Genomic DNA, 22,103 nt, shown 5'->3' with positions numbered 1-22,103 from the left:
ACCAGAGATACTTTTTATTGATAATTTGCCCCAAACATATTTAAAGAGACCACTGCAAGCAGAAAAACATTCTAAATATGTGGATGAGTGATGCTCACTGGATCACACCTAGCTCTCCATCCAGCTCTCAACTCAACCAAGTCAGAAATAAATCTAGTGTGAGGGAGCGTCTGAGGCTGAGGGGTGACCTTATAGAGGTTTATAAAATCATGCAGCACATGGATAGGATAAATAGACAAAGTCTTTTCCTGGAGTGGGGGAGTCCAGAACCAGAGGGCACAGGTTTAGGGTGAGAGGGGAAAGATATAAAAGGGACCTAAGGAGCAACTTTTTCACACAGAGGGTGGTACATGTATGGAATGAGCTGCCAGAGAAAGTGGTGGAGTCTAGTACAATTGCAACATTTAAAAGGCATCTGGATGGGTATATGAATAGGAAAAGTTTGGAGCGATGTGGGCCAGATGCTGGCAGGTGGGACTAGATTGGTTTTGGATGTTTGGTAGGCATGGACGAGTTGGACGGAAAGGTCTGTTTCCATGCTGTACACCTCTATGACTCTATGACCCTCCCAATTCAGCCTCCAATTGCTTCCCACTGTTAATGATTCCCGCTACATCTGCCCTTACTCCTGACAACTCCCTTTCTTGGTTTTCTTTAAAGAGTTATCTGAAGGCAAAGCAGTCAAATTTCTAAGTTCTCTTCTGTAAGTTATGTGAGGAGTTGCATTGGATGGTTTATGGTCTTATTGCATCAGCTCATTGGCTTGATATTAATAGTGTCTGACACTGCATGTTATGTACACTCTCAGCCTATCTGTTCAGGGACACTTTAAGCTGCACAAGCCTGTCTACTGCTCTGGCTAGGGAAAACATGGGTATGTGCCCCATGGACTTGATGCAGATCAGTCTAGGAGGGGACTAATTGTATTCCCAACTTTACAATATTTTAGAAGTACCTTACTTTCCAGAAAGTCTGTTGGTCTTGGAAGTGATATTTCAGCGAGGCAACAGCTAATGAGGGGACAGCAAAAACAGTACAGGTAATTTTGTTCTGTAGACTCAGCATAGAATGCAGCAAGCAAAATATGCTGAAAGAATAATGCCAAGGCCATCACCAGTCATGGTTAAACCATCACCAGTCATCTATCTCTCTGTAATGGGAGAGCGACCCTATGGTCCTGTAGGACTCTGTGACTTGACTTTACATTCAGACTAGATTTATTAAGCTGGTAGAATTGCTGGAAATGTGACTTTGCAGCAACATGGCTTTCAAAATATACCAGAAAATGACATGGTAATAATCTTTGAAGATGATATTTAATATACAACTTCATTGGGTGGAATCGAGGGTCGGACTGACACAGTCTGTGGCAGGATACATGGCAGAATGAGGTGACAAGTGTGGCAGGCATCAAGATCATCTCAGTCCCATCTTCTATGCGGTTGATGAGGGGTGTGCTTAGATTCTGTCTGGGTAGCGATGACATTCCAATTGATGGTCATTATTGCTTGTTAAATACCTTGCCAGTGACACAACTCACTTCATTAATATTCAGACTTCCGCCCTATCAACTTAGCCAACAGGCTCGATGTCTGGGAACATTCGACAGGAAACCACAGCAAACACCTGGTGGATTCAGCTTGTCTCCTGCACCAACCAACCAACACATTGGACAGGGGACACCAACATCTCAGAGCATGCTCCACAGATGCTCCATCAGATACCTATGCCCAGAACACACGTGGGCATAGGTATCTGATGTGTGCCAGCCTCTAACACCCCTCATGGCACATCTCTAGTTCACTTACAAGTTTCATCTGCACTTTAGCATTTCAACGCAATATTGTGGACTGCACCAGCAATGATCCTTGTAGTGCTGTACTGAGGACACTGTGCACTCAGGAACATGCACCCTGACAGGACTAGGCTGTGTCTCTAAGCTCTTCATAGCGTTCACTCTACCAGAGCCGACCAGGATGCTCACAGCATCCCTGCTCTGTCTTAGTTTTGAGTGCTTTGCCTGCTCAGCCAGAGATGGCACGCTCCTATTACTACTGCCTTGCCTTACTATTTAATGCAGAGACAAAGCCAGGAAGCTTATCATAGTTGCCAGCAGGTCTTCAGTCGCAGTAAGTCAAGGGCAGCCTCCAATACCAGTCTAGGGACTGTTCAGGGCAGTCAGGGTCAGCATGCTCTTCTTATAAGGGTTGGGGAGTTGAATGATGTCTTTACTTTTGCTGCTCTCTTAGTAGGGTTCACTGATTTCCGCCTGGAGTGGGAGAGAGGCAGGTAATTAAAGGAGACCAAAGCGAGAGGTGTCCCACGTGAATAACCAGGCAGCTCAGGGAGCAGTCAGGGTTTAGTGGTGTGGGGTTTGGCATGCATGACAGCAAATGACCAAAGATATTGCAGGCAAGAGTGAGAGTGGTAGAGGGTGAGCCTTGGCGAGAGCTGGGTACAGTAAAGAGTGATTGTGAGCTATCAGAGAGAAGATGCTGGCACTTATGCTAGAAAAGCACATTGACTTTCTCCCTATTCCTCCAGAGAGTGAGGTCTTCAACCCGAGTTGGCAACCTCAAACCAGGCTGGCATGCTGTGGTGTTGTGGCCTCTGTTGATAGTCATGGAGGAAGATGAAACCCCTCCTCTGCACCCCTCGCCCCCACCTCCCAATCCAATCGGACCTCAGGTTCCGTGCCCCACAAAGCAGGGCACCGATTTCCCCCTGTCTTTATGTCTGGGACTCATGGCAGAAGCCATGCAGGATGGTACTTGACTGACAGAGCTTGTCTGGGTGCGCAACAGGCTTTTAAGGATAAAGGATGCTGGTGAATTCTGAGATTTCCACTGAGTTGCAATTTGTCATGGGAATGATATATGGTACCATGAGGGATATCTTGGTGGTGTAGTAGGCAATTACTGAGGTGAGTATGGTGAGATGAGGTGAAAAAACCTTCTGAGTCTTGCATCAAGAAACTGTCCAAAAAAATTCAACAAGGGTTTGGAGGGATATGGGCCGGGTGCTGGCAGGTGGAACTAGATTGGGTCGGGATATCTGGTCGGCATGGACGGGTTGGACCGAAGGGTCTGTTTCCATGCTGTACATCTCTATGACTCTATGACAACTCGGACTTGGCCAAAAAACATCAGACCCAGACAATTCTTACATACTTGTAGAAACAGCAATAAAATCAAAAGGTAGGTCTTCTGGTCCATAGTAACTCGTGTGACAGAGCAAAAAACATAATTTCAGAGAAGTAACCATTTGTGAATTTTTTTTTTGAAAACTACGCAGCTCTCTGACGAGTGATTTATTTTCAATGTGATCTGGTTGATCCAGTTCTGTTGAGGTGGCAACCTGGATAAAATTTAATCCTATTACTTATGGAGGAGTGTTCTCCTTTGATATTTCTAGGTTGGATCCCACAGTCTTACAAATTAATTCTTTTAGTTGACAGAAACCAAACTTCTTTTATAAGCATGCCAAATGTGCTTTCAATTTAACAAAATATGCGTACAATACAAATGCTTGAAAAACGACATTGATGAACATGGTCAGTTCCATCTGTTGCCTATTTGAAGGAGGAGAGATTTATCCTTCTTGGCAATGGGAAGCAAACTTGCTACTACATATAGCACTGTCTGTTAAAGGGAGTGTCCCAAAAATGTAATGGACGGAAGTTCGTGGTGGACAGATGTCATAGCCCCCAGGCGATAACTGACAGTAACTCTGTTGGAGCGTTAGCTGGCCAGTGTGGGGCCTTCCTCAGGATTGAGGATTCCTTAGGCAGATATTCCTCCTCCTGAGAGCTGCCAAACCAACAGAGCCTGCAACTCTTTATTGCCAACAGTACCACCAAGATTGTTAGCTGCTGCCGATATTGCACCCACAGAAAAACCCAGGTCACGGGTCAGTGAGAGCAGGAGGGGGCTATGGGGGTGGGGTTCCTGGCTTTGTTGGGGCCAGCAGGGGTATGAGCCACGTCATCACCATCACCACATCTTTTACTGGCTCCTTATATGGCAACTCGCCACACTGAGTGAAGATCAGTGGCAGTAGAATGTAACAGAAATGGGCATTCGTTGCTCACCTAAGGACTACAAATAGTGTCAGGTTGAGAAGGCTGTCAAATGCCTTCCCCCCCAACCCCCAGATTTAATTGGGTAGAAGTGGGAAAATGATGAGGTTACATTGCTACGCCTTCCTCCCACTTAAAATAATTCCCCCGCCCTCAAATCCACCACTGGGAGAATTAAATTTTACCCAATGTAATTGACCTTATTATAGTTGGGGACCTGATGTTATATCATTTACAAGACAATGTGCTATGTATTAATCTAATGTACCTGCTTAGTTACAGTTAGATGCCAATTCAAATTGCGGCTGTAAAAACAAATGATTTGAGATTAAAATGAATATTTCCCAAGATAACTTACAGAGATGTAAAATTCAATTTGGCACCAGTTCAGTTCAGCCAATCTTTTCTGGATTTCTTGGCCAAGGCAATGTGGATTTTAAGTCATTGTTTTTTTTAAAATTTACATCAATTCCCGCATGACAATGTAATTATGAAACTCTTGAATATGTACACAGAGCAACATTACATACCCCATCGTTGAACAGTGTAAAATGAATGAGCATATAGATAAGGTTAAAAGCTAAGAGTGGAAGAAATCATTTCACACAGAGGTTTATAAGGCTGGAATACACCTAGAATTGATGTTTGAAGCAGACACCAATTCGAGAACACATTAAATATTTGGAACCACAGCTTATACAGAGAATAACTACTAAAATAAACTGAACAGCATAAAACTTTGCAATAATTTCTGTGAACAATGCATGTGTGTGCCACGTGTGTAAGAGTTTGTCTCAATAGTTTTCTGAGGCAACTTATATGAGGCATTATGTTGAGTGATTGGGATTCAGTTAAAATGAATTATACCATATAACTTGTATGTTAAGTAAATATTAGTTCTGGTTACATGTTTCTTGGCTCATGGGTAATATATCATGGTTTTGTGATACTGAGGACTAGAGGCCAGGGAAGTCCATACTCTCTCATTTGATTCCTTGTCTGTGCTGAGTTGGCAAATTTCTAGTGTGTGCACATGCAGCAACTGGCTTCCTCAAGGTAGAAATGGACAATATTTGCCATTCCTTTTTTTTGGAAACTCCTGCAAATCATTGTGTTACTGATAGTTTAAGAGCAGGATCAGGTTCAGTTCTAGTAGATTATCCCAGTCAAACATTGAGCCAGCATTCATTATCCAGACTCAGGCAGGAAGAATGATTGCCTGGGTGATTTGGAGCTTTGCTGGAACCAATTGAGCCATATTACCATCATTAGTGTAATAGTGTTAAGAGGGTAAAACAGTGGTAGGGGACATGGAGGTGGGGGCATTTGGAAAAGGGGAAAAAAGTTACCAATTATGTAGTGAACAAGTTGTGAATATAAATTCATACTTTTAACCATTAACCATTGCTTTTCTTCACCAGAGAAATCTCTTCTCCCAATGGACACTTGGCAAACTTGATATTTTTACTCTACCATGAATTAAGGATTGAATCCTTTCAGAAATGTCGAAGGTCCACTCTGGCAGTACTTAGCAATCATTTTGATCTAGAATTCCACAAATTTCAATTACATGTTTGTTTCCTTTTTTAAATGCTACAGGACATGAGCCAAAGCATTTAAGATTGCAAGTATTTTGATGACAGAGTGCCTGTTTAAAAAGAAATGATTAAATCTGTGTGCAATATATCAGTACTGTTTGCCTTGGAATGGGACTGAGAATTCCTGTCGCAGGGATATTGCAGTGAGCTTTAATTACATGCTACATTTATTTCATTCATGGCACACTGTTTTCAATATTCAGTTATTCTCAAACCTGAAATCCTTCATGTAGAAAAACCTACTGCTTCTTTAAATATGGATTTGTCACTTTGAGTTTTGAAAGCTGGGCTCAGCAATTTTCAATTGTGCTGATATTGGAAGAAAGTTTAATAATTTCTTCTTCAGCCATGTGTTCAGTTAAATTAATGTATCTTATAGGAGTTTTATAAGGGAGGATGGTAAGTTAGCTCGGTTGACTGGACAGCTGGTTTGTGATGCTAACAGTGGGTGATCAGTTCCTGCACTGGCTGAGGTTACCATGAAGGACTCTCCTTCCCAACCTCTCCCGTCACCTGAAGGGGGTGACCATCAAGTTAAACCGCCACCAGTCATCTGTCTGTAATGACAGAGCAGCCCTATTGTGACTCTGGGACTATGACAACTTTACCTTTTTGTAGGAGTTTAGGAAAATAGTTCTATGACAGCTATGCAATTTGAAAATCAACATAAAGGTTCATGCATATTTCATTTTAAATTATTTTCCTTATGCTAACATACATACAGTTACAAAAAAAATGAGTTAAGAGCCAAACAATGGAAAATGTTTGAAATGGCGTGAGTTAAACCAATAGCTATCAATTAGTTTTCTTGTCCTGAAATATGAGGTATATAGTAATGATCTTATTACACTATTAATACAATTTACTTTTTCTGATTTCCTTTCCTTAATCAGACCCCTTAGCAGTAGCATGAACAGTTCTCTAAATACCTTTTTCTCCCTCAAACCCCCATACCCAATGTGTTGATTCTGGTTGACATATGGCATATGTTGCTATCACCTGAATAACAGGGGATGGAGCTGATTCATCGCCCTCTTGGTAATGGGCCGCCAAGCTTCCATAGCACCATTCTCATAACATGTGAAAGAGGGCTCAGCCTGCAATCCCCTGAAAACCGAGTGGCTGTGCCATTATCACAACCATGCTTGGTTTTGTCCTCTCTCCATGCCCACTCACTTTTTATTTCCCAATACATGGGCACTTCCACTCAGAACAGCTAGAAAATGAGTATGTGCAACCCTGGCCTCTGGTTCTCACTGAGGGACAAGACTGCACATTTCCCACTGTTTTGCCATCCCAAGTTCTACAAGGCAACTTACAAGCGATCACATCCACTTTGATTAGATTAGATTACAGTGTGGAAACAGGCCCTTCGGTCTCTGAAAACATTTGCAGTCCCTGATAGAAGCCACGCTCAGAGCTTTACTGGACAGGATCCAATGCTCCAGTATTACTGTAATCCAACTCTTCCTGATAATGCTTAATCGTACTTCTTTCTAATGATCTGCAAAAAAGTTAAGTTCTTTTTATACTATGTCACATATTGTTTTTATTCTCAAATCACTTTTTCCCAAGCGTATTATGTTATTAATACAAATATGTTTATCTAGGGTAGATAGTACTTTTCAGATGTGTTCGATAAAAGCAGCACAGGACTCCCTTTGCTTAATTACTGCTGCAGTTTATTTTACATTGGGCTGTTGTTCTGAGTACAGTCAGTGACCCCCATAGAGTTATGTAGAGCAAGAGTTTTAGATTATGTTGTCAGTAGTGTCTAAATCTAAAAGATTTAGGCCAGATATTGTGACACCTCCAACAGCTGTGATAACACAAAATAAAAACAGTTTCATAATAGTCATGTCTCCCTCAGCAGTTGTCTGACTGTCAAAAAATAAGACCATCTACGGGTGCCTGCTGTTTTAGTGTGAGAGAACTTGAATGCTTTCCATTGCTTATTTAATATAGAGTTGCAGATGTAAGTAGCTTCAATTAGATCATTTGTCCTGCTGAACTGAAACATGATACCTGAATAAATATTTTGTTTTAACAGGTGTAGCATTTATAAGTGGAATTATGTCAGTCAAGAAAAATGAATGTTAATAAGTGAAAATCGACTTTCCATGTTCTTTTCTCTTTTAGAAATTTGTGCCACATTGGCCTTTTAATATAGTGCTAAAACACCCTGCTGTTAAAAGTATCATTTGCTGCATGTGATGTATAGGTAACAGCAGAATAGATTCACTTGGTTAGTAGCTTCTTAATACTGGAAAAATTGTTTCCCATTGTTATACTCAAGTTGGCTTTTTCAATAACGTCAGTAAGTAGAAAGGCTCAATCTTATTACATTTATCCTGAAGGTGTGTGTATGCCTAATTGGAGGAAATTGTGTGTTGCTATTAAAAAGATCCATCACACTTGATGAAGCTTCTCATTAAATCTGGAGAATGTTGGATCTGTGAACAATTAGAAACTCTTTCTTCAGAACGTTACATGCTGCCGGTGGAGTGGAGGCTGTGCAAGACATCTGAAGCGCTTGTTGAAAAGCGAAGCACATGATCAAGTTTGAACGCCTGAAGATTAATTCTGTTCGAAAGCCATGCATAAGCTGGCCCTGAATTACTATGGGCATTCTCCCAATTTCCGACTGTAATTTCATTGTGTGATTGGCAGAATCCCCGGAGAAAGAAGTTGGCTGCTCAGACCATTTCTCAAGGAGATGCACTGATCTCCCAGCAGGGGTTCAGAAGAATAAGAGGCGAATCTCAGCCTAAAACTTTAATTTGTCTTCAAGTGCTTCATATTTATCCTCCTTTTAAGCGTTCCTAGCTTATGTCGTAAGACAGATACTGGGTGCATTGCTTCCATTGCATTGTGGCATCCTTGGGACATCTTTAACTCTTTACAAAACAAATTATATAGAGCAAACATGACAGCTGATTTCTAATAGCGTTATTCAACAAATGAGTGCATAAATGAGTAGGCAATTTATTTTTGCTAAAGTTGAGGCATGTTTTGCTGGAATTTCTTGTCAGGGCAAATGCAAGAATGCCAAATTTCAACTGATCACAGCAACTTACACTACAGGAGGAAAGGATGTTGATTGTTCAGCCAAGGCACTGGCTCAGAGAAAGCAATAGGAAACTATCAGCTCCCCAAGCTCCTGGGTAATTCAAAAATAGCACGAGGCTTAAACACATTCATTCTGTTTGCATAGAGTAAGTTTCTGTGCATGAATGTGTGGTGCTTCTATCAAGTGTAAATAAACTAGAAGATGAGTTAGACTGGTTATCTTACATTGATATTTGGGTAGTTGCACAGTCAGAATTATTCCACAAGTGCTGCCCAATCACAGAACAAAATCTAAATGTACATGTTTTGTTTGGGGATTTGCAAGCCTGGGTGCTTGAGTATGATCGGCGCTCTGCTTTACACCTTGTTTTGAATTACCCAGGATTTTGGAAAGCCTGTTAGTCCCCCATTTCTTTCTCTGTAGCAATGCCTTAACCAATCAAAGTTGCCAAACAAACAATGTCCTTTTTCCCATAGTATAAATTGTTTAAATAAGTTGGAATTTACCATTCTTACATTTCTCCTGCTGTGCAAGGCAGAGAGCTTCAATACCATGTTTTCTCTTTTCAGCAACATTCAAATAATGATTGGGTTGGCTTTGTAGAAGAAGTTCCAGTTTCTATAGGTGTAGGAAGCAGCTCATGGCTTCCTAAGGAGATATAATGAACTGGAGTTAGCCAGCCCTTTACATTTATTGACCTAAAGCAATTTATTGTATTGATTCATCAGGTTTGCCAGGACTTCTGGGTCCACCTGGAGCAGCAGGCCTTCCTGGTGGGAGAGGTTTACCAGGACCCCCAGGCCCACCAGGCCCACCAGGTCCTGCAGGACCTTCACGTACTGACATTCCTTACCTAGGATCAGTTGACCTTGGATACACAGCAACCAACAATGGCAAGTATATGTTATTATTCTTCATTGTAGTCACAGATTTTAGCTTCACATCCAACCTGAATATGCTGCCCTCTAATGAATCAATATTTAATTTCCTTTGATTCATTTAAGAGAAAGTGAAACATTTTCTGAGTTTTACAAAAGTGTGAAAATCTGTCTTATTGATTTATGTACTCATTTTAGCCTTGCGACATCTCCACTGAGCATTGCCAATTCTATGCCTACTTATCCATATCATCCCCATGATCTTTGCAAATGACTTGTTGCCTCATTGACCTGTATTGCCAGTCCTATGAGATGTAGGTCTGATTTTTTTTTAACTCAGCGGACATTAATCCTTAGTATAAAACCACAGAACTACGGCAATCATTCAAAAAGTCTATATTGTCGGCTGTTGATTACAAGTCCTTGAGTATCTTTAAGACAGAAATAGAGGTATTCTTGATTAGTAAGGGAATCAAGGGTTGTGGGGAGAAGGTAGGAGATTGGATTTGAGAAATGTCTCAGCCATGATTGAATGGTGGGGCAGAACTCGATGGGCCAAATTGTGTAATTCTGCTCCTAAATTTTATGCTCTTATGATCCTGTGCTCATCTACTGAAGCTCCATGGCCTTATATTGCTCCATGCCACTGAGCGCCAATGCATCTACCCTTTACTTTTCTCCATGCCAACTCACCTATTATCTCAAAAGGCTTCTGATAGGAAATATATTATGAGTCTATTGATGATGGCATTATTAAAAAGTGACCACACTCTAATTGACACAAAAGATTTCTAAATTTATTGAAATTGGTCAACTAATTCCTCACGAAAATAAATATTTCACTTAAGTGCTCAACGACTTACCTCAAAACAAATTCACGTCAGTACTTAATCTCTTATATCAACAAACATTTCCATTCAGTAAGTAGTTGCAGTTGTCCATCAGGAGGCACAACATTGTGAAAGATTGGGAAAGCAGTAATGCAGCAGAGCTCCAATAATGCTTCCATGTGAACAGACACTCTGAAATGCCTCACACCTTTTTCATTCCACAGTGAAATCGAGAAATTTGCTCATCCTAATGAGTTTGTGCACGTTTTATGCACAAGCATGCCTTTTCACAATTTCAAAGAGTGCCTTACCTCTAACAAAGGTGTATTGGGATCAGATCCAAAGAGATACATTACCTCTTCAAAGGGAGAAATATGAAACATTCATCCATCCCTCACATCATTACACACTCCCATGCCAATCTGTGCAACCTTATACCCTTTACCCATGACCTAGGTGCCTTCGTTCACTACTACTCTTTATCACTTCATCTACTACGCCAATCCTTTGAGCATCCACAAGTGATCATGCACAAAAGTAATACAACTATATTCTTCTCCCAAATTCCTGTACTGGAGACAACACTGTTGAGAAAAGTGTAGTCATTCATAAATACACATTTTGACACCTGTTGACACTTCTTGGTGGGTTAATAACTGTTCATACTTCAAGACACCTCTTCACAAGTCTTGACAGATCACCCCTTGGCAGGTTGGACAGATCCAAAGTAGTGTACAAAATACCATGCAAGGACTGCACAAACACTATATAGGACAAACAGGAAGACAGCTAACAATCCGCATACATGAACATCAACTAGCCACGAAACGACACGACCAGCTATCCTTAGTAGCCACACACGCAGACAACAAGCAACATGAATTCGACTGGGACAACACTACTATCATAGGGCAAGCCAGACAGAGAACAGCCAGGGAATTCCTAGAGGCATGGCATTCATCCACAAACTCCATCAACAAACACATCGACCTGGACCCAATATACCAACCACTACAGCGGACAGCTGAAACTGACAACCAGAAGCGGCCGGGACAGACCACTTTAAACACCGGAGGAAACATCAAAGAAGCGCTTCGAAAGGAGGCTCCCAATCACTGATGATGTCGCCTAGCCAGGGGACGAAACGTTTGCAACAAAAACTTCCAGCTCGGCGAACAGAACCACAACAACGAGCACCCGAGCTACAAATCTTCGCACAAACTTTGAAGATCCAAAGGGCTTATGCACCTTTTATGCTCAATAGTCCCCACACTTAACAGCCCTAGAGCGCACGTGACCTCCCCCCCACCTGCAAGGTATCCTGAAACCATATCTGCAGGGGTCCCTCATCTCTGCAAAGGGGTTATTTATCTATCCATTAGAAATGTGCAGAGAATGGATTTTCTGTGACCGGTTCATATCTCCACATGCTGGATTCCAAATAACTGTGACTCCACGATCCAATAAAGGCATCTAGTCAATTCAGTGGTCAGTTGATTTTGGAAACCATGCATGTATGAACTGTGGCAACCCATCCCAATATTACCCCTCCCCCTCCCAAGAATCAGAAATGCCTGGACTCAGTACCAGGACTTGGATTCCGGACTTTTTCCAGCACTTTTGCTGCCACCGAGATACTCTATTGTGTGTAACAATTCTAGGCCCTCTCATGTTTTAAATTTCCCCTATAACCTTCAGCTCCAATAGTGGGAAAATTAGGGAGTGAACCATGAAGGCAGATATAATGCAGCCTGAACCACTGCTTGTGCACCCATTGACGTGGGTGGGTTTTGTGATGTTTGGATTGACACTTGTTCTGAATGAGATCAAACCCCCTCAAAATATTTTAAGAAGGCAGTCTAGATCCTAAGTTATTCTTATTTTAAAGGTAGATGTGAAGTAATTGTTCCAGATGTGATTCAACTGGTCAAACCACTTGACATTAAGTAAAACACAATTTATTTAAACACTACGCTTAAAATACAAACAAAAGAAAGAAATTTAGAATATCTCAACTATTAGAAAACCAAATAATAGATACAGTACCTATTACCAATTTACTGTTCCGGCATAGTAACATCTCATAAACACATACCTTGGCCAAAAGGTAAATTCAAACACAGATTCTTATGTGCAGTTTCCCAATCCAGGAGGAAACACCAAGAGAGATTTCAGAGAAAGTCACAGTTAAGAATCATTTACTAAAGCTTCAACTCTTCTGGGACCCAAATTCTTCTTGTACTGCTACAGCTAAAAAAGACTAAAAAGCCTGATCTGGGAGAACTGGCCACACCTGTTCCATTGTTACAACTGATTAAAAATAAATTGACGTAGGCCGGATCCAGTACACACTTTGGTACCTCTGCCTTTACATCCTCATTTCAATAAAACCCAGGACAAAATAACCTTTTTTTAAAGTGACAGCATTATTACATACTTAATTAACATATTTAAATCAAGCTGTAAAGAGTAGTCAACATTCAGTCACTAGCCTATCCACTTGGCCATCAATTTGGTCACTGCTAAGCGTGGGAATTTTTTTTAGCTGCATTCAGTTTTCTCTGCACCTCCCTCACCTTTCTCTAAATATTATGGCCGATATAATTACCGTTCACCAGTTCACCACTTGGTGTCAGAGAACATACACAATTTAACCAGAACATAATCTGCTAATTGGATGAAGACACTTCCTCCACCTCAACCAGTGACCTGGATCACAGCACAGCTAAGAACCTGGTTTTCATTTAACTTAGCAACAAATTATTTTTTGCTAAATGTTAATTGCACTGTTGCAACTGTGGCAATTTCCTACTTAAGCACATAGCTCCTTTTATTCGAAGTTCAAATTTTCTTAACTGATCTCAATAGTTTAATTCACAATCAGCTCAGATTTGTTATAAGCGCCTTATTTTACTAATGTATCTAACATCTGACACTCTGGATGACTGGATTCATAAATGCACCACTCAGTTTAATACAAAGTGACATGAAATAAAAAGAACATCTGATCCATTCCTGGGTCAGGTAGGGATAATTGAGTTCAGCAAAGCTGGTAAAACATCAGTTTTGTCTTGAATGTTTGTTCTTAATTATCGTGTGATATGATCTTAGTGCTTCCTGGACTGTGCTAATTGTACTCAGTCAGCAAGGAGTAAGCATCCCTCCCTTTTCTATGCATTCTGAGTAATGTAACGTGTTCTTATCACATTAACAACATATTCTACTAATTGAAGTAATGTTATTATTACTGAATCCCTGCCATTTCTTAAAATACCTAAAATCGTGGTTTGGATGTATCTGTTCCATTTCAAAGCAGCAAATCTTTTAATGGGAGAAAGAGAAAAACAATCATTTTGTTTTCTGTCTGACCTGAAGCCAGAGCTTTTGCAAACACCCGATAATCTGTAAGCTTCCTTCACTAAGCAACTATTAAAATCTGGCCCAGAACCTGCTTACAACAAGTACAAAAACAGAACAAGTAATATCTGACCATTATAACTATGTTCTGGCGCTTGAATGACCAATGAGTGATGCAGTTGGGGGTTAAGCTAGCAACTTAAAAAAAAATTGACTTATGTTAATTGATGATACTCCCTGACAATTAACTCAACTTCTCCTCTTCCTTCTCCTAACGATCATTATCTAGATGATGAAGGAAAGGCCTCATTCCACCTTCTTTCCCTCCCCCTTCTCCTCCATTGCCATGTCCTTCCTTTTTATTTTGTATCCTATTGCTGTTTATGTAACAATGTACTGTTACTATTAAAAATTAGGCTTTCCTTACTGTTTTCTGTTACAATAGCAAAATGATTTGAGCCAAGCTCAAATTTCTTGGTACTCCTGAGATGTGTAAGGTGAAACTCATTTGTGTGTCATTTTAAAGTAATGGATGATTTAGGTACTCTGTATCTGAAAGATTAGAAAACAGTCCTGATGTGGTTTTGCTGGAATTCATATGGTTTCTATTATCTTTCGCCTTAATGTGAGTCCATTATCATGGGACAGAATTACTTTACATAATGTGAGAAGGCTAGTTAACATTGAACGATTCTTGGATCGTAATTAATGAAGTTGGCCATGTGGTAAAGTGCTTTGTTGTATATGTTTATATACAAAAGTAAAAGTAGCTTTATCCATAAGGTTGCTTCCTTCCATCAGCCTGTGAGCAAGAAATGCTACTTCAGTTTTACAGGTGCATTCCAATTCTCTTATAATTTGGCAACAAACAACTCCTTCCTCTGCACAGCTTCAATTTGACCATAGATTTCACCTTCCCTAACCATTGTAACTGGAGTAGAACCTTTTGCCAAGTCAATTTTGTAGAATTCTTTCACAACACAGCAACCCTCCCACCCATCCCATTCCCACTCTCCAAACGTAGAAACGTTATCCTCCGTCCTCTCTTCTTTCAGTCTCTGCACCAAGTAATTACATATCCTTGGCAATTTCAATCTAAACCTCGCCTTCCCTCTCATTTTGCTAAACTCCCGTTGCAGTGTGAACCAGATATGCAGGGATCTTTCACTTTGCCTCACAATCTTTTTTACAGCGGACCAGAAAAACTTTAAGACCCAAGGCCAGATGTAAATCTTGTAGCTGCTTTGTTTCATAGCTAGTGCATACAAAGTAATGTTAAAATCAATTCAATTTAATTCAGTCACCACAGCCTGTCTTCATTTAATCATACAATATCATGATGCCCTGTATTTGATTGAAGCAAAACCTCTTCTTACTACTCTCCTGCATTCTAATCTCTTGTGCCTGATTGAAAACTTGATCTTAAGCTTTCTGTTCCTACTTTGTTCATGATTTAAAAGGATTCCAAAGTGCCGCACAATATTTTCACTGTGCAGACAGGTCATTGAGCCCAATAGCTCAATGCCAATGTTTACCTTATCCAATTTCTCCCAGCCACCTTCTCCAAATCCACCAACATATCTAAAGCAGTCATACCAGACTCGAAAAATTAGCATTGTTTCTATATCCATGAATGCTGCTAGACCTGTTCAGTTTCTTCAGCATTCTACATGTCTGTCAATTCTTTTCTCCATCATGTACTTATATAACCTCTCCTTGAATTCATTCACCTCAACAAACCCTTGTGATCTCAAGTTCCACATTCCAAAGATAATTCTTCTGAATTTCCTATTTGATTCATTAGTCATACTGTTGTACAGCACGGAATCAGATCCTTCAGTCCAACTCATCCGCACCATCCAGGTATCCCATCTGACCTAGTCCCATTTGCCAGCATTTGACCCAGATCCCTCTAAACCCCTCCTATTCATATATCCATCCAGACGCCTTTTAAATGTTGCAATTCTACCAACCTTCACCACTTTTTCTAGCATCTCATTCCATATACATACCACCATTGCATGAAAGAGTTACCCCTTGGGTCCTTTTCAAATCTTTCCCGTCTCACTTTAAACCTATGCCCTCTAGATTTTTGGATCTGATTTGGACTTTTTGTCCATGTGCGACAATGCTTGCTGAGTATCTGGGACAGAACTTCCCAATTACTGAGGCAGACTGTTTAATTGCTTTAAGTATAGTTGAGGAAATCACTTCAGTGTCTAGCCAATTAGTTGGCACGTTGAGTTAACAGTTTCTTTCTAAGTGCTGTTTTTTAGAAAAAAAAAGTTGCGAGAAAGCTGTATTTTTTTAAAAAACCAACATTTAAATATTCCCCAAATATTCTCTGTGGAAAACTGGTCAAATATGTGCAATATGATGCCAGACTTTATGTGTAAAGGAGGTCAGTGTATGTTTCTTGTCTAGTAATTGGCTGCCAGAAATGTATACGGCAATGCTGATATGTGTCCGTCAGAGCTTTAACAATAAAAGCCTGTACAATAAGCCCATGATGTAAGCATGTATGTATGACTCTTGGAACTGACTAACTTTGGAATTTTTATAATTACACTTCACCCAGACAAAACATGCCTATTGCACACTCCTTGCATACATGCAATCAATTGCTACTTCATCTTGAAGCGTTGTAGTGTGGTTATTTATCTTTGCAGTAATTAACCAGTGCAATTTTTTTCAAAATTTTAAATTAAGTGGTTTATATTGGAATTGAAAAAGTTCATGTTCCTGCCAGTATGTTTGAAGTCAATTCTACTGATAAAAATCCACTGTTCAATGGCGTACATGTGCCTTGAACACTTATTGAACTTAATTACTATGCTACATTTCCACTAACAACTAGAACATCAGCTATTTTCTAACAGTTCCTATAAAGTCTGGATACTCATCTTTATTGGATAGCTGTAGTACAGTTTGCAGCTTTAGTGTTGCTTGCCTAGTACTTTAACTGGCTTATTTATGAGGAAGTTAAACATCACACAACACCAGGTTATAATCCAAGGGGTTTACTTGGAAGCACTAGCTTTCAGAGCGCTGCTCCTTCATCAGGTAGCTGTGGAACAGGATCATAAGACACAAAATTTATAGCAAAAGATTACAGTGTTGAGACAAAGGTAGAGTGATCTCCACATGCTGAGATTTGTGCATGGTACAAAGCTGTCGATAAAGTTATAAATCTAAAATTTCAGATAACGGATAGGGCAAATTCCTGATCTTAAAGCATTCCCAGGTTTCAGTGGATCCCTCCGCTAATCTCTTGGCAAACCACATTTGATATAGCACTTTTTTTTGGAAAGAATATACTTTATTCATAAAAACTATAAAATTAAATTATGTGACATTTCATTAAAGGTAGTTGCTGGTTATATTTATTTTCTGCATTTACATTTCATGTCAAACATTCTCTGGTGCACTCAGCCCTCGGTGTTTTACAATGCTCAGAGCCCCTTGGTATGCAATCTTAGGACAGTCTTTCTCAGTGAGCCTTGGTAGCAGCTATTACAAGTCTAAAACATCCATCAGCATGTAGTCCTGACCTCGTGATGTGCCAATCTGTAACACTTGGCCATGAAGCTACCGGGCAGACCAACGAGTCACAAATTGATGGTCTTTCAGCAGCAGTTGGTATTTAGCATTGGATGGGTCCATCTGCTTTGAAAAGGTGCCACATTCCAGAGGGAGGTAGGCGCTGATCCCTGTCCCATGAGCCTCTTCAAGGGCAACATGCAGAGATAGTTGGTTGTGAATTATTTTCTTAAATTGGCTCTCGTAGAGATGTCAGTAAATTGTGCACCTTCTCAGGGCACTGTCATCTTCTGCAGACAGAGATTGCTATGACAGAGAGAAACTCATAAGCTACACCAAGCTATTAAGAACACAGAGTTGACCACCATGCGGAAACCATCATCTCACAAGATATAAGGCTGACAAGAAGTACACATTCTCTTTTCTCATTATGGCAGTGAGAGAGTATAGGCTTATTTCTCTCTGCAATATATTCAGTGCAATATCAAGAGAATGAGAATGAGGTTAAATCCTATTACTAAGCATGCAATTAACAACAAGCAGACAGCTTGCAACCCAACCAAGTAGCCTAAGGCTCATCTAAATTTGGGATTTGGGCCAATGTCAGTCACGGCTCCAAGACAGCTTGCCTATTCCTTGTTGATCAAATTTGAGCCATTTCCCTCTCCCTGCACAGACCTCCAATTAAATGAGAGAGGAAAATGGGAGGAGTGCTGACAGCACAAGCTGATCAGGAATGTTGTGGAACTGAAAGTGACATTGTTGCTCCTCTGGATTCATGTTAAAGTCTTAACTGGCTGTGTGTGGTGGCAGTGCAATGTTGGGACATTTTCCAAGTGTAGGCAGGGTGTAAAAACAAGAAATTTTGTCTGGAAAATAGGCAGGGGGACCAGCTTCTGCCCGAGTATGTGCCATTTTACATTCATACATTCATCGTTTACTGCTGAATCAGTGAGTTGCCCAGAGCTGTTGTGTTTTTACCAACATTGGCTCTGGCCAACATTCAGCACAATTATAAATCTTCTGATGCCCTCTTGTGGTCAAGTTGTGACTGAAACAAAAAATAATGCAGAGTATAGGAGCTGCATTGGTTTCACGTATTGTAAAACAATTCCTACGTGTTAGATATCTTTTGACTCACAAATATGTGTCCTCATGTGTCATTAATAAAAACAAGATTCCAGTTCCCCAAGAGATTTGTTAAAAGGATGTGTTCTAATTGAGTCATATAGACCAGGTCCCATCCTGAGCCACATTGGGTTGCCCACTTTCCTGCTTCCTTTATCTCTATTTTTAAATTAGCAATCTAATTTCCTCTTAAAATACTTCATGAATACTTTGCAATTGAATAATTCATATTGTACCACTCTTTATAAACGTTAGTACAAGGACTATGAAGATTAATACTTGTTGACCCGAACTCTGGCACCTCCAAAAGATGTTCAATTCTCAGTGTGAGAAAGCCTCACATAAGAACAACAGTCACTTTGAAAATTACACAAGCCAGCAAGCAAAAAGGGCATGTGTTCTAATCAGGTTATTACCTTTCTAGGATAACATAGATTAGAGCTATCTGATGAAGAAGCAGCACTCAGAAAGCTTGTGCTTCCAAATAAACCTTTCCAAATATAACCTGGCGTTGAGTGATTTTTGTTTTTAAATGGGGGAAGCAGTGATGCAGTGATAATTATCCAGAACCCCAGGCTAATGTTTGAGGTTTAACTCCCACCAAGGCAGAGGTTAAAGTTTAAATGGAGTAAAAGTCTGGAATGAAAAGCTAGTCTAATGTTGAGTACTGTCAGGTTTTTTTTTGCTGTATATCAGGTCCACTAACATCCTTCAGGGAAGGAAGTCTGTCATCCTTACCTGGTCTAATCTACAAGTGGCTGCAGTCCTACAGCAACATAGTTGACTCTGAAACGGCTAAGCACACTACTCAGTACAAGGGCACTTAGGGGCAGATAGTAAATGCTGGCTTGGCCAGGGGTGCCCATCTTCCTAAAACTAGAAAACAAATTAGCCATCCATAGAGCACCTAATGCTCAGGCCAGTCTTCACTTATATTATAAAGAATTTGTGTTGGATAAAACCACCTTTTTCTGTTTCTCCTTCACCAACAAATACCAGTTAGTCCTTTCCTGCTTTAAAGATAACTGGCAAAATACTCTCAGAGTCTGATTTTTAATTCAGAAAAATTATAATTGCCAGATATCCTGCATCTCTCTCACCTACTCAGTGGTATGAATTAAAACTTAAACCCATGAAAAGAGAGTGGGACCTCGATTAATGGATACTATAGGTGAGCTGTTGGGTGAGCAAGGTTAAAATCACCCCTAGATTGTATTTCTCAGTTTACTGGTGCATTGGATCGTGCTGGCTGACAACAAAATAACTTTACAGTGATAAATATTTGGAAGTAGACTTGAGAAAAATTAGCACAGAAATTATTTGCATGAGATTCATTTGAATCAAGATTGCAGAAGTGTGGAATAGCAATAATCTCTTTCTTCTTTTAATACAACTTACTTTTGAAAGAAAACACAGATAGGGAGAATGAGGTCTCCATGCTAGCTGTTGAAAGGAAGAAATTTGTAAATATGACTTTGGCAAGTTGCTATGCTCAATTCTGGTCAGTGTGTGCAGTCCATTGATGAGTCTCCTGGGACAATTAAGGTTGCAGTCTCATAATGTGTACACATTAAACAAAAGTGCATATCCTCATTAACTGTTAATTTGGATTAAGTATTATACATTGAAAACTGACAATATTCTGGTAAGCAAAGTTTTCAGTAATATTCCTTTGTAAACAAATTGAACTGAGAGCTTTAGTCCTGAGGAGGAGCAATAAAGCTTAAAGCATTACTTCAGAACTGTAGCAAAAAATGGGATAATGCTGGCTCTTCTCAATAATTAAAAAAAGGACAGCACAGCAGTTAGCAGTAGCTGAATTTGAGAAAGTAAAGTGAAGCTTTCTGTATAACGCCACTGTGAGAATAAAGGAATCTGACTTGCTATCATGGAGAGGCTGCTGTTAGCCAAGCCTGTGGGTGGTAAGGTATTTGTGCCAAATAAGGCAGTTCAGCTGACACTCAGCTGTTCACAAAAGATCCTGGCTATTGTATAGTAGCCAGTAGATTTAATTACATTTGAAGCTGATTAAACTAAACAGGAAGGAAATTGTTTTCCTCACCCTTCTCATTTATCATAAAAAGCTAGCTGAAAAACTCTTTTTAAAATCCCACAAGAAACAAAATTTGGCATTTATGAAGTTTCATTTTGCCAAACTGCTTCAGAAACTTGAGTGATATTGGACATTGTTGAATACATGACTTTATTTAGCTTCATAGCTCGGTTCTCACCATTTAGCATTGCTAGCGTGCGTAGCTAGCTTTCAGATTAGGAATTCTGAACCATATGCAGGGGCAACTGTGAGAGAGGCCACTCCAAATCAGTCTTGGTATGTATGTAAATGTGGAGGAGAATGAGATTTATGTGTTATGTTTGTATGTCTGCCATCGATGGTAAAATTGACTACATTGCTTTCCATCAAGTGTTGATGAATGCTGTCACTAAGTGCTATCAGTCTTTGTAGAATGTGGTAATTATTGGAACTTGCAATGAACAAAAAGTCTGTAAATAACATGTCTCAACTCCCCCATTATTGAAAGGGTTTACTTATTTCAAGATTTCTACTCAAACAAAATTTCAGGAATTAGACAGTTAAATGCCAAATAGATGTGTATTTTACTGGTTTATTTAAATATTTTATTCCAACTTCAAGAATGACAAGAATGGCAACAAAAGCCTTTGATTTGACATTGATTCAAGTTTTACTTCAGAGGTGTAATAAGAGAAAGATCCCCACAAGTTTCAATATTTTAATCCCATCTATCCAGTAGAAAGTGCAGTGGGAAGTAGAGGCTCCCAACAGGAATCTGGGGGAGAACCCTCCACTGGTTGGAGTCACATCTGGCACATAGGAAGATGGTTGGGGTTGTTGGAGTTCAGTCATCTCAGCTCCAGGACATATCTGCAGGAGTTCCTCAGCGTACTGTCCAAGACCTACCATCTTCAGCTGCTTCATCAATGGCCTACCCTCCATTATACGGTTAGAAGTGAGGATGTTCACTGATGATTGCACAATGTCCAGCACACTCGTGATTCTTCAGATACCAAAGCAATGTATGTCCAAATGCAGCAAGGCCTGGACAACACCCATGTTTAACCTGACAAGTGACAAGTAACATTCATGCCATACAAGTGACAGGAAATGACCATCTAGAGAGAATCAAAACCTAGACCCTTTAGATTCATTAATATTACAATTGCTAAATCTTCTACTATGTATGTCCGGGGGTTACCATTGACCAGAAGCTCAACTGAACTAATCATATAAGTAGAAAGTGAGGTCTGCAGATGCTGGAGATCAGAGATGGAAATGTGTTGCTGGAAAAGCGCAGCAGGTCAGGCAGCATCTAGGGAACAGGAGAATCGACGTTTCGGGCATTAGCCCTTCTTCAGGAATCATATAAGTACTGTGGCTGCAAGAACAGTTCAGAGGTTAGGAATACGATGGCAAGTAACTCACCTCCTGACTCCCAAAGCTGTCCACCATCTACAAGGCACAAGTCAGGAGTGTGATGGAATGCTCCCTACTTGGCTGGATGGGTGCAGCTCCAACAACACTCAAGAAGCTTGACACCATCCAGGACAAAGGAGCCACCTTGATTGGCACCACATCCACAAAGATAC

General features: G+C 40.2%; 1 protein-coding gene across 3 annotated transcripts in view; it reads left to right on the top strand.

Moving 5' to 3' along the window:
- Positions 1-22,103, top strand: part of emid1 (EMI domain containing 1) — a 343,566-nt gene that overhangs the window by 268,399 nt on the left and 53,064 nt on the right. For all 3 annotated transcript variants that reach the window (XM_043715640.2, XM_043715641.2, XM_043715643.2), the window contains exon 8: positions 9,475-9,639. In XM_043715640.2, coding sequence (XP_043571575.1) covers positions 9,475-9,639 — 165 coding nt within the window. The remainder of the gene's footprint in view (positions 1-9,474; positions 9,640-22,103) is intronic.

This window comes from Chiloscyllium plagiosum, unplaced genomic scaffold, assembly GCF_037043375.1.
Source record: "Chiloscyllium plagiosum isolate Xiang-an unplaced genomic scaffold, Cpla_swu_hap1 HiC_scaffold_24, whole genome shotgun sequence".
Classification (NCBI taxonomy): domain Eukaryota; kingdom Metazoa; phylum Chordata; class Chondrichthyes; order Orectolobiformes; family Hemiscylliidae; genus Chiloscyllium; species Chiloscyllium plagiosum.
This window is presented reverse-complemented; position numbering and strand designations above follow the sequence as displayed.